The sequence below is a fragment of the Chelonoidis abingdonii genome, chromosome 2, assembly GCF_003597395.2.
Source record: "Chelonoidis abingdonii isolate Lonesome George chromosome 2, CheloAbing_2.0, whole genome shotgun sequence".
Taxonomy (NCBI): Eukaryota; Metazoa; Chordata; order Testudines; family Testudinidae; genus Chelonoidis; species Chelonoidis abingdonii.
The window spans coordinates 10,637,629-10,649,570 of record NC_133770.1 but is presented as its reverse complement, the minus strand read 5'-3'; the positions used below and the strand labels follow the sequence as shown (position 1 = coordinate 10,649,570).

The window sequence follows — 11,942 nt, the reverse complement described above, 5'->3', positions numbered from 1 at the left end:
GAACCTTGGCTCGTCAGCTCAAACTGTAGCAGCTCCTGCTTTTTGCTGGGGGGGGGGGGCAGTTTCAGCCAAGAGGGCAGCCCACACATGGGTCCATGCCGGACCAGACCAACCCACTGTGGGCAAACCTAGAAATCCAGCTCCGAGGCTGATTCTCTTGCTCAGGTCACAGAATCACAAGGTTAGAAGAGACTGCAAGGGTCATCTAGTCTAACACCCTGCCAAGATGCACACAATCTCTTTGCCTCAGTCTCCCCAGTTATAAAATGGGCTAATAATCCCCTATACCAAAGGTGGGCAAACTACGGCCCACAGGCCACTTCTGGCTGGTGGGACTCTCCTGCCCAGCCCCTGAGCTCCTGCCCCAGGAGGCTCGACCCTGCCCCCACCCCCACTGTTCTCCTTCCCCCGCAGCCTCAGCTTGCTCCGTCAATGCTCTGGGCGGCGGGGCTGTGAACTCCTGGGGCAGGTGATAGCAGGGGCGGAGGGGCAGGGGCCGAGGGGGCTGTCAGGTGGTGGGCCGAGATATTCATCCCGACAAGAAGCAGTGGGGTTAGGTGAAAATGGAGCACGAGGCGGATGGGGCGGGTCGGAGCCGGCTGTGGGGGCGGGGATAGCGAGGCGACGAGTGGGCGGGTCGCGGGGGCTTGTCAAGGGGCGAGAAGCAGGGGGTGGGATGGGCAGGGGGGTAGGTCTGGTGCATCTTGACCTTATGACCATGGTTCGGCTCCCTTGACAGTACTATGCGGTCACGAGCGATGGCCGATTGTTATGAGTTTGATGAATAATCAGAGCATTAAATCAATCTGGTCATTGGGTGAAGCGCAGGAGGCGGCGGTGGATGGTCTGTGGGCAGAAGTCGGGGGTGCTAGAGTCAGTGCGGGGCCGGCGAGAAGCGGGGGCGGCTTTTGTGGTGGAGCCAGTGGAGGCCGGGACCTGTTCACGTAGAAGCGGGGGGCGGCGGGAAGGAGTGGACAGGGGATCGGGGGGAGAGGAGCTTTACTTTAGTCAGCATCGTGGGGGTGCGGAAGAAGCAGTGCAACGGGGCATGGTGGCTGTTTTTTCAGGGGCTGGGGGGAAGCAGGTTTGTGGATGGGGCAGAGGGGCCCCTGGCAGGGGGCTGAATGAGCAGAGGGGTGGATGGCAGTAGTCGGGGGGCTTCAGGGGCGCGAGAAAGCGGGGGGCAGGGGAGGGGGTGTGAAGAAGGGCGGGGTGATGCGGCAGGAATCCGGGGTGGCAGGAGCGTGAGGGCGCGGGCTGGCCCACGCCTGGCTGTTCTGGGGGAGGTCCTCACACAAGTTAGCACCCAGCCGCTACTTTGCCCGGTCCCCTCGTCGGCTACCCCGCCCTGGGAACCACAATTTAATTCAGACTTAAGAAGGGGTGAAATTGTGATGGAAGCCCCATTTAGAATGTAAACTGGAGGAGTCTACTAACAAATGTGGGTAGGGAATAATTCCTTGTATTGACTGAGAAGAAACAGGCTAGATGAATGAGTTCATCTGTTTACATTTGCTGTAATGATGACAGAAGGAATGACTGCTCTGAAAAAGCAATGTTAAGGATAATAGTTATGGGAAGAGAGATCAAATACTCAGAGCTATATAAAAAAGCGTAGGAGTTGGTAAGAGCAGAAGATGCACTGACTTTTTTCCATCTAAACCCAGCTGATGTATTACCATCCCCCTTCCCGCTAACAGTTTCTGCTCAGAATGTTTAAGCTGTCCATCAATGGGTACAGAGAGAATCTGGAGGGAGGCAGAAATTGATTTCTTATTAAATGACAATGTATATACTGAAATTTGCTTCTAGGGGAATCTGCGTAGATTGGGATAGTGAAATTCTATGAGAGAAATAATGTCTTTTAAAAGTTCCATTCCAAACTTCAGTGCGGCGGCAAGCCACAGCGTAGCTGGTGCTTAATTTCATAGGAGGAGAGTGAACTGGCGAGGCTCTCGTCTCATGCAAGTGTTATTCCCGATTCTCCCCGAATCGGTGTGCCGGCTTGCAGTATCGAATAGTTGGATGTAAGATAAGAGGGTATAGCCATCTTTTGTACGCTTATGAGCACGACGACGCGGGTCGTTTCTTGGTGCTTCTGCAGCGGGGAAGGCGGCGAAGCCGTGGCGGCGCCCCCGCGGCCTGCTTCACAGGTGCAGCGGGCGGGGGCTGCCCGCTGAGTGGCTTTGTTCCAGCTGAACACCCCCAGTCCCGCCTGCCTTTGCCCGCTGGATCCAGCGCTGCATGCCCCTCAGTGAGAAACTCCCCGCTGCTCGAGCTCATGCCCTTTTCTGACCCACTCGTTGCTGGGCCAGCTCGCCGTCTCCGCACTAGTTTCGTCATGATTATCTCACTTTCCAAGGGCATGACTCTCTTCTCGCTCGCTATCTCTTCCGCAGCCTTCTCGGTGGCAGTCTCCGGCACCTTGCCGGACGCCCACTGGCCGATGCCGCGCGCAGGCGTGACTCTCCCTAGTTCTCTCCGACTAAGCCGAGCGACAGACAGGGCTGCAGAGTGACCCGCTAAGCGTGGTCTCCAGCAGCTGGTGGCCAGGCTGCGGCGTGACCCTCCTTCCTCCCGGGGATTCGCTACGAGGAGCGCCGGGGAGGCGCCCAGTGGCACCGGGGCAGCGCGGAGCTGCAGAGATGGCTCGGGCTTGGCAGCGCTGAGCCGCGCCAGGTGCGTTCCGCCGGGATCCCGGGAAGGAAACACCCAACTTCAGCCCCGGCCGGGATCCCTCGCCCGAGCTCCCCACGGCAGCAAGCGGCTGGCGTGCGGGGCACCGGCACCGGGGAGCCCCCTTTCTCCTGCACCCCAGCCGGCATGGAGCCGCCCGCAACCTGCCTTTGGCTCTCGGTGTTCAGCTGCCTCCTCGCCTGGGTAAGTGCACAGCTCCGGGGCTCCTTCGTGGTGCTTCGCTCCCCTTGCCCAGCGCCTTCCCGGGGTGTCCGGCCGCAGCTGAGTGCTCGGCTCCCGGCTGAGAGCCGGATCGTTCATTCGCTCTCCGGCCGGATTTTGCAGGGAGAAACTTTCGTCCAGTTGCGAAGTGGTTTGTCGGCGCTCGGTGGACGCTGAATGCTGGGGCCGGTCGGTTCGGTTGTTGTGGGAAAGACTCCGAAAGGCATTGGGTGTAAGCTGCAGCGTTCAGGGCATTTAACTTTCCCCGGGGCAAAGCGCCCGGGTATGTTCCGGGTGGGTACGCCAATGCCTGGAACTGGGAGTCCCTGATAACCCAGTGGGACTTGTCTATCTGTGATTTCCACCATCCCTTTCTGCGGATCAAGCCGCTCGGCTTGTCCGGCTTCCTCCGCCCCCGCAGGACAGTGCAGAAGCCACCGGGAAGTTTTTTCTCCTAGTGTTCGATTATTTGTAATATTTCACTGTCAGTAGGAAACCGGGTCTGATTGGAATATTTCACCAGGGGAGCCCAGCGCTGCTCCTTGAAGCTCCTCTCCTCACACCGTATTCAATGAAGCCAACTGCTGTATTTTACTGAGGCAGGATGGAGGAAAGAGGGGCAGCTGAGTCTGCATTTCCCCCCTTTATTCAAACCCTGGCTTGCAACCATTCCCTTTCATAGCCAATAAACCCACAACATTCCTTCAGCGGCACCCTGGTGTGTTGGAGAGGGTGCCCCGGGGTGACTGGGGCTAGCCCGGGTTTGCTGGATGGGAGGCGGTTTCATTTGCTCTCTGTCCCTTCAGTTCCATGACCAAGTTTTCCCCTAGAAGCCAGGGTCCCTTTTCTGATCGCTCATGGACAAAGTCAAACTAATTCAATGGAGATGCATTTCAGAGCGGTGGCCATGTTAGACTGTATCAGCAAAACCAATGAGCAGTCCTTGTGGCACCTTAGAGAGGAACACATTTATTTGGGCATAAGCTTTTGTGGGCTAGAACCCACATAGCCCTTGAAAGCTTATGCCCAGTCCAATGGAATGTCAATGCATGGGCAGAACCACTCCACCCTGGCTTTGCCTCTCTCCTCTGGCATGGTTCTCCTGGGTCCCCACTCCTCCCAGTCTGTGAAATGAGACAATGAAGCAATTTCTGGTTTGGGTCAGCTTGGAATATCCAGCACCTTCAGTTCCAGAGCCCAGGTGGGCTGGATTTTCAGCATAAATTAAAGTCAGTGCTTTCTTTTTGGAGAAGAACATAAACAGCGGGTGTCCAGCACTTGAGCTGGGGAGCAAATGATATGGGGAAATGAGGAACTCACGTAAGCACAGGGATCCGAGCCAGATCCTGCTCTCACTGAAATCTGTGGCAAAATTCTCACTGACGTCAATTCTAGACGTGTGAGGAAATCATTTGGGGCCCGATCCTAGAAACATGTACTCACAATAGCAACTTCACTCCTGTGAGCAGTCGAAGAGGCGGCCGAGGGTGCTGGAACAATTTGTATAGTGCGGGTGCTAAGAGTCATTGAACCAAACTGTAAACCCTGTATATGATGGAAACTACTTCAAGCCAGGGGGTGCGGCTGCACCCCTAGTTCCAGCGCCTATGGAGGCTGCCCCAGTTACTTGTGCAAGCGTTTGCAGGATTGGGCCCTTACACTGTAAAGCCTGTGGTTTGGGACAGGGTCTTTATCTGTGCTTTGTGTAAGCACTATCCTCTGGGTGCTCTGTGATTAATAGGAACAAACCATAAACTAGCTCCTCTTCTGGGTCAACCTTGGCTTCCTTTTAACTGTCTGTTTCCTTGTTGTGCTACATCACTGTTTATTTTCTTGTAGTGCAATGATGATTATATTTTTCCTATCTTACTTTCAGTATATTTACCAGACTTTGCTAGACCTCAGCTTCTGTTGGTGGGTGAGACAGAATAGTGCCAGAGATCAGCTTTTGCAAATGCCTTTGCGAGGGTAGGTGATATCAGTGCATGAATGCTAAGCAGAACTCCAGAGAGTCGAAGAGTTGCAATGTGTTTCAGAACCAAAGCTGAAACAGCAATAATTTTGCCATGGGATCTGGGATTGCTTAGCGCCGTTTTCCTTTTAATTCACTGTGATGATTAATTGGTCTGTCCTTGAAAAGTTTTAAATAGCTGTCCTGCCCTGGTCAGTATGAAACAAAAAGTTCAGTGTCATAAAACTATTGTAGTCAGGTGTTTTAACTGCTCTTGTAAACTTTCCCCTTGATGCTACATAACTCAGACACTCACACAGGAAAACCAGGATATAATATCTGCCATATCACCTCAGACTGTTGATTGATTGTGTGCTATCCTGCCTCTTGCAGCAGCCAGTGCCAAAGGCGTCAGAGAAAAGCAATAGATGTATTTTTGTTTACCTTTGATTTAAAACCAGGGTAATGTCACTGACTTCAGCTTTCCAGTGGTGTAACTAAGATGAGAATCTGGTCCACTGAGCCATGAACATGACTAGTGGAAAGTGTTTTGGCATGTATGCATCGAATGAGATTTCAGTCATTCAAATTGCTCTGCAAATTCCACTTTCTTCCAGATTCAAAAATCAGTCTGGGCTGGTCAAATCAGCCAATGGAGTATAAACTGTGTTTCCTCTATGGCCTGAGACATCAATTTCACACTGATGTGAAAGTGAATGCAAAATCAGGCTCTATATTTTTCTAGTGCTCAAATTGCAAATTAGGTAACCCAGGATGATTCCATAGATCTGGAACCTGCACCCATTTAGACATGTGTGAAAACTACTGGCCAACTTCTGACTTTCTCATTCCACTACTCATTGGTAGGGAGGTTGATGTAAATGTATCTAAAGAAACTGACTCTTTCATGGAAGGTCCACTGTATTCACTGTCCTTAGAAACCTTTGTTGTAATTCCAGCATCTTTCTGAAGGTTGCTATACCATCTGCCGCACACACATCGCTACTCCATTAAAGATAACCTCATGATAACAGAACCCTTTATGATACTTAAAATCCTTGACTTCTGCTGACAGTGCTACAAAGCTGCTCCAAGAGGTATTATATGTATGTAAACATTGATCATATACAGCGTGTGGTTGAAGTTTTTCAAAGATAGTTGAACACCCAATTCAATTAACTAGGTGCCTTTGACAATTTCAGCCTATATGTACATGCATTGAATTCTGTTTGCATCATGCATATGCTTTTTAGAAGATTATGGTTAGAGGTTAACAGAGCTAGAGAAAATTAAATGCAAAGAAGAGTGGTAGGAGTCATACTTGGAATGAACATTAGCAGAATGTTACTATAGTCTGCAGGCACTTCAGTGCTGGTTTTCTAAAGATTGTCATCAACCGCCAGGGATCGTGAGTCCTGTTTTGTTGATCAGCAGCATGAAAAATCCTGAGAGACAAACAGGGGGAGGAGGGTGGGTGGGCTAGTTGGAGCACACTGGGAGGGGAGTGGGTCCATGCGAGTGTTTCTTTCATTCATGAAGAGGTCTTCAGAAGGGAGAAGGAGAGAGGACTGCTGAATTGTATGATGTTACTGTACCACATACCACTGGCATCTGGAGTCAGATGGGACCATGGATAGAGAATCTTGGCTGGTACTCTGGCTGGCAGGGTGTGTGTGTTGTTTCCGACTCAGTTTCTTTGTACAACCGTTTGAAAACATTATGAGCCAAGCTCATGCCTGGTGTAACTTCAGGAGTGGTGTCACAACCATGGAGTTGCCCCGGAGATGAATCTAACCCAACAGGATTTTTTTGCCGTGAGTACTAACTACACGAATCAAAATGATTAACAAAAATGAATAGATTTAACAGGCCACCTTCTCTCACTTATACGAGTTCACACTTGTGCAACTCCATTGACTTCTGTCTAGCTATAAAGTCCTTATCACTGCAGTATCTGAGTGTCTCACAGGCATGAATGGATTTAAAGTAGAAAGGTCTTACCCTCATTTGACAGACTAGGAACTGAGGCCTGGGGTAGACTATGACTCAGATCCTCAAAGGTATTTAGACACCTAACTCCTATGTGAATCAACAGGAATTAGGTGCCTAAATACCTTTGGTCATGCCACTTTAAGGCCCAGATCCTCAGTGTCTTATAGGAACTTCGTGTTTGAGCCAGGAATTAACCTCAAGGTTTCCTGAGGCCCAATCAAGTACCCCTCGTCTTGGTATCTTTCCTACCCTCCTGTGCAATTACTTCTGATTCTCACCATTGTATAAGAGCTGGTATGTGATCTTCCAACTACATCAGTGAAGATGTTCTTACACCCAGGCCTCAGACGTGATCTGTATCAACTTGTACATATAAGAAACGGTATGGGTGGTCTGTATTCTCAGTATTTGGCGTGTAAACTTTGCAGAACAGGATCTGCATTTCTTCCATTTTCTGTCCATCACAATGGAACCATTGGCAAATGTCCACGGAGGGAGAAAATGTCACATCACAATTGGTACTTGGCCCTTTTCTTGACATTCTTAGAAACAGCAGCCAAGTACAGAATGGGCCAATGAGAACCTCTTCTTCTTGGGTTTCTCTGGGTCACAGCTGCCATAGTGAAAAGCCACGTCCAACCTTTTTTGTGCTGCATATGTTCTGTGCCTCAAATTGGAGAATCTTTAACTCATTGTGTGATGAGTGTCAGACTCCAGTCCACTTTCCAAACACAACGGGCCCCATGTCGCTGTCAATCCAGCTTCATATTATTGTAATTCTGCTGACTTGAATGGAATCACTCCTGACCTACCCTGGTGTCAGGGAAATCCAAACCCGGTGCCCAGTCATTTTGCCTTAAAAAGGGAAATGTGGTAAATGTAGCCATGAAAATGCGGAAGCGAAATGGGTAGCCCAACTCATTCTGAGGCTGAGTGGCCCTATTCACTATCTGTCTGACTTAGGATGAGAAGGTTTTTCCTGCAGAGGAAGGTCCTTTGTGACTACTGAAATCTCTCTTGTGGTTAGCAGAACTGAAACTACTTTGCAACAAATCCTCCGGTGTATTGCCATGATCAATAAAAGTGTGAAGAGGGAGAGGGGTGAGGAAAGTTCTCTGACCATTGCACCATCATTCCAGTGCTTGTACATCTGCCATACATAGGTTTAGGGGAGTTCTTTCACTGTCAGGTGAATGTTTTTCCTTGTAACATTTCCCTGATCTTGCATTCTTTGTGCATTCAAACTCAGAAGGCCTGATCTTTAAAAGTACTGACTGCCCATAGCATCAGTCGAAGTAAATGGGAGCTATGACTGCTCTGAAAATGAGGCCTTGGTTGACTTCATTGGAAGCAGGATCTGATCCAACGTATTGAACTAGGACCTAGGAAGACAAATGACAATGATGATGACATTGGCCCTCATCCAATATTAAAGTGGTTAGCTGTACAGCAGAGAAGGAGGGCAGGTATGGAACTCTGTTTATAGGTTAAGCAATCTTCTGTTCCTCACCCCTCTGTGCCTGCAACTTGCTGCTGGTTCACTTGGTTTTCTGCTCGGCTGCCACAGATCCCTGGATGATTTCCTTTGCCTCACCGTGAATCAGTTTCCCATTCTATGTAATAAGGATAATACTTCTCTCTCTCTCGGGGAGGACTAATTCATTAGTGTTCATAGAGTGCTTTGGTGAGAGGTGGGAGTTTGAGGTGTGGAGCGGTGTTATGGGAACTGCTAACTGATTGATTGCTTTGCCAAATGTTTCTTTAATCCCTGGACAGTCCTTTTATTCACTTAACTGGATACAGTTAGATTGGCTCAGGATTGTGTTTTAAGTGTTCTAAAAGCATCTAGAATTGTAGATATACATAAGTGCCAAGTTTTTCTCTAACGAGGATGTTGTTAATAATAAAGGCATTAGAGTTGCCATTCCTGAAACTATAACATGATTAGATGTCTCACCAACCTCCTATCTGTGTTGCAAACTACTTTTAAACTGCTTAGTTCTGTAAATAAACCTGTACAGTGGAAGAGGAGTCAGCATCACAATAACAATTGCATTATGATAAATGCCAGCCTGCGCTGATGTAAATGGCCGATCAGAACATTTATTAAACTGGGGGAAGCAATCTTGGTTTGAGATGCAGCTACACATACAGGAATGCTGGGATATTCTAGTAGTCATGCTGCTGGTATTCACTCCTCCCTGACCTAATTTTCCTTTCAGTTCTGTTGGTATAAATCAGGAGCCACTCCCTCGAAATCTGTGTAGTGACACTGGTGAAAAGCTAATGGAGTGAAATTAGGTCCTGTAATTTTCAGGCTGTTGGTTTTATGAAGTGCTTTCAGGAATGCAGTTAATGTGCAAGGAACTGTGTGTGTGCTGGTTTTATGAAGTGCTTTCGGGGATGCAGTTAGTGTGCAAGGAACTGTCTGTGTGTGCGCGTGTAGGGCTGGTTTAAACTGGAATACAGGCACTGTGCAGGGATAGCATTTATACCTCCTGTATCTCCAGGACCCAGACGTATTTTGGCCCATATGAAATACATGTATTTTAAAAACCCACGTGTATTTTATGCTAGGAAAAAAACACATAGTCAACTAAACGTGGTCATTGTAAACATTACTAAACCATGTCCGTAGTCATATTGCATGCATTTTCTTATGCCTAGGGAGTTACCTATCCTTCCATCTTCACCACATCTGTCGCGGGCAGACAGAACTTTTTATTTGGATTCACGTTCAGGTATCTGTATCAAATCTGATTCATGTGGGATTTTTTTTCCCTAATAGATTTCACAGCAGGGCCACCCGGGGGTGTGGGGGATGGGCAAGTGGGACAATTTGCCCTGGGCCCTGCAGGGGCCCCGTGAGCCCTGGCCCGGCGGCAGTCTGGGTCTTCAGTGGCATTTCGGTAGCGAGGGGCCCTTCAGTGCTGCCAAAGACGTGGAGTGACTGAAGCCCCCCCCGCCGCCGAAATGCCACCAAAGATCCGGACCACTGCTGGGTGAGTACAAGCGCCGCAGCTCCCCCGCTTTGCCCCTGACCCCCTGAATCCTCTGGGCAGCCCTGTTTCGTAGACGGAATGAAAGACAGATATGGAGACCCTAACTCTACTTTGATAGCAAATTGCGGTGAACTTCAGGGTAGGAGCAGGATCAGAGAAGAAAGTGTCATCGGGGTAGGGCGGGATGAAATGTTTCAGATGAAACTTTTATTTGCTGAACAATGCAGATTCAGGTTGACTGAAACATGTCATGAATTTGTGTCAATGTCACCAGATTGGTTTTGGTCCAAAAAAAAAAAATAAAAAGACCTAAACAAAACTAAAAGAAATCTATACATTTTGTTTCACTAGTTTTGAAACAAAACATTTTGATATTTTATTACAAACAAATTTACTTCAGTTGTATTTATTTTAAACAAATTTAAAAGTTTTTAAAAATTCAAAAATGAAACGAAATGTTTGGGGATTTGACTCGAGACAATTTTTTTTTCCCAACTATTTTTGGCTGAAAAATTTGCATTTCAGGGTCAACCCAAGACAATTGTTGTGTGTGCTGCAAACAAACTGCAAAATCAGTCATGCATGTTGCTCTATACTGCACTCTCATTTTGATCTTCTGCCAGTTAAAACTGGTGTAACTCCATTGATTTTAACAGAGTGACTCTTAATTTACTTCTGTGTAAATGAGAGCAGAGTCAGACCTATGGACTCCCCTCTTTCCCCTCTGGAACTGAATATGTCAGGCCAGTACTTCAGCTGGTGGAAATTGACATAGTCCCATTAACTGCAGTGGAGCTACACTGATTTACGTTGGCTCAAGCTCTGATGCCATATTTGCAGAATTTCTTCGTTAAATTTTAGGAGCCTGATACTCTTCTTCTTCTAGCTTTACCGTGGTATAATTCCAGGGGCTCTCAGGGAATTACTATGCCTGATAGTCACATGTGTAATTCACTATAAAATCAGCCCCTAAACATAGGAATATTCACACATTTAAAAGTGTTACCTGGAAAGCATAGATCTAGAATACATGGGAGGTAAAAATCTCAAGAACTTCGTGTCTCATTTGTAAAACCTCAGTCTGTAGAATATCCCTTTAAAATATATTTCTATGGGGTTGCAAACTTTATTCTGTATTTAAGAGATGTTTTTAATGCACAGTCTATGTCATAACCAACAGTTACAGATTTGCTGTTTTTATATTGTTACCATGTCCATAATAAATATCATCATCTATCTAATGCAGGGGTGGCCAGCCTGAGCCTGAGAAGGAACCAGAATTTACCAGTGTACATCGCCAAAGAGCCACAGTAATACGTCAGCAGCCCTCACCCCATCAGCTTCCCTTCTCCCCGGCAGCCCTGCCAATCAGCACCTCCCCCTCCCTCCCTGCACCTCCTGATCAGCTGTTTCATGGCATGCAGAAGGCTCGGGGTGGTGGGGAGGTGCGAGGGCAAGGCAGGTTTAAGGGAGGGGGCAGAAAGGGGTGGAGTGGGGGCAGGGCCTGTGGCAGAGCCAGGGGTTGAGCAGTGAGCACCCCCTGGCACACTGGAAAGTTGGTTCCTGTAGCTCCAGCCCTGGAGTCGGTGCCTGTACAAGGAGCTGCATATTAACTTCTGAAGAGCCGCATGTGACTCCGGAGCCACAAGTTGGCCACTTCTGATCTAATGTAAGCAATCTAAGAAATTCCCTACGAATAACTACATTAGAAGAGCATTAAGGTTACAATGCGCTCAAAAGTGAGGAAATGTCAGGCAGCCCATGCAACTTGAAATCTGCCTCTGTGTGCATGTGCATTACAACACACTTTAACGATGTGGTCACATCATATTTTGTTTCGGCTGGACCCCTGATTTATTCTATGCATAGAGTCAAAAGTGGCCTTTGTTTCCACTATTTCTTGAAAATGGCCAGACCATTTTGGCTCAAAGTTTATGTACAAATCCATTCCCAGGCCAAGAAAAAAACATGCCCAGTTTGAACCCGAAGGATAAAAATCTGTGGAAGATACAGCATCTGAAAATGACCATTTACATGGAAAAATCTTGTGCAAGGTTGACTCTAGGCATCCTTATATGCTTAGTTTGGAATAGGATATA

The 11,942-nt window shown here is 48.0% G+C and overlaps 1 protein-coding gene across 1 annotated transcript in view; it reads left to right on the top strand.

The window, feature by feature from the left end:
- The first annotated feature begins 2,684 nt into the window (after window positions 1-2,684).
- The window catches only part of VIPR1 (vasoactive intestinal peptide receptor 1), a 187,073-nt gene continuing 177,815 nt past the window's right edge, over window positions 2,685-11,942 (top strand). The window contains exon 1 of the mRNA XM_032779886.2: window positions 2,685-2,880. Within this exon, the coding sequence (XP_032635777.1) occupies window positions 2,824-2,880 (57 nt within the window). The 5' untranslated portion in view covers window positions 2,685-2,823. The remainder of the gene's footprint in view (window positions 2,881-11,942) is intronic.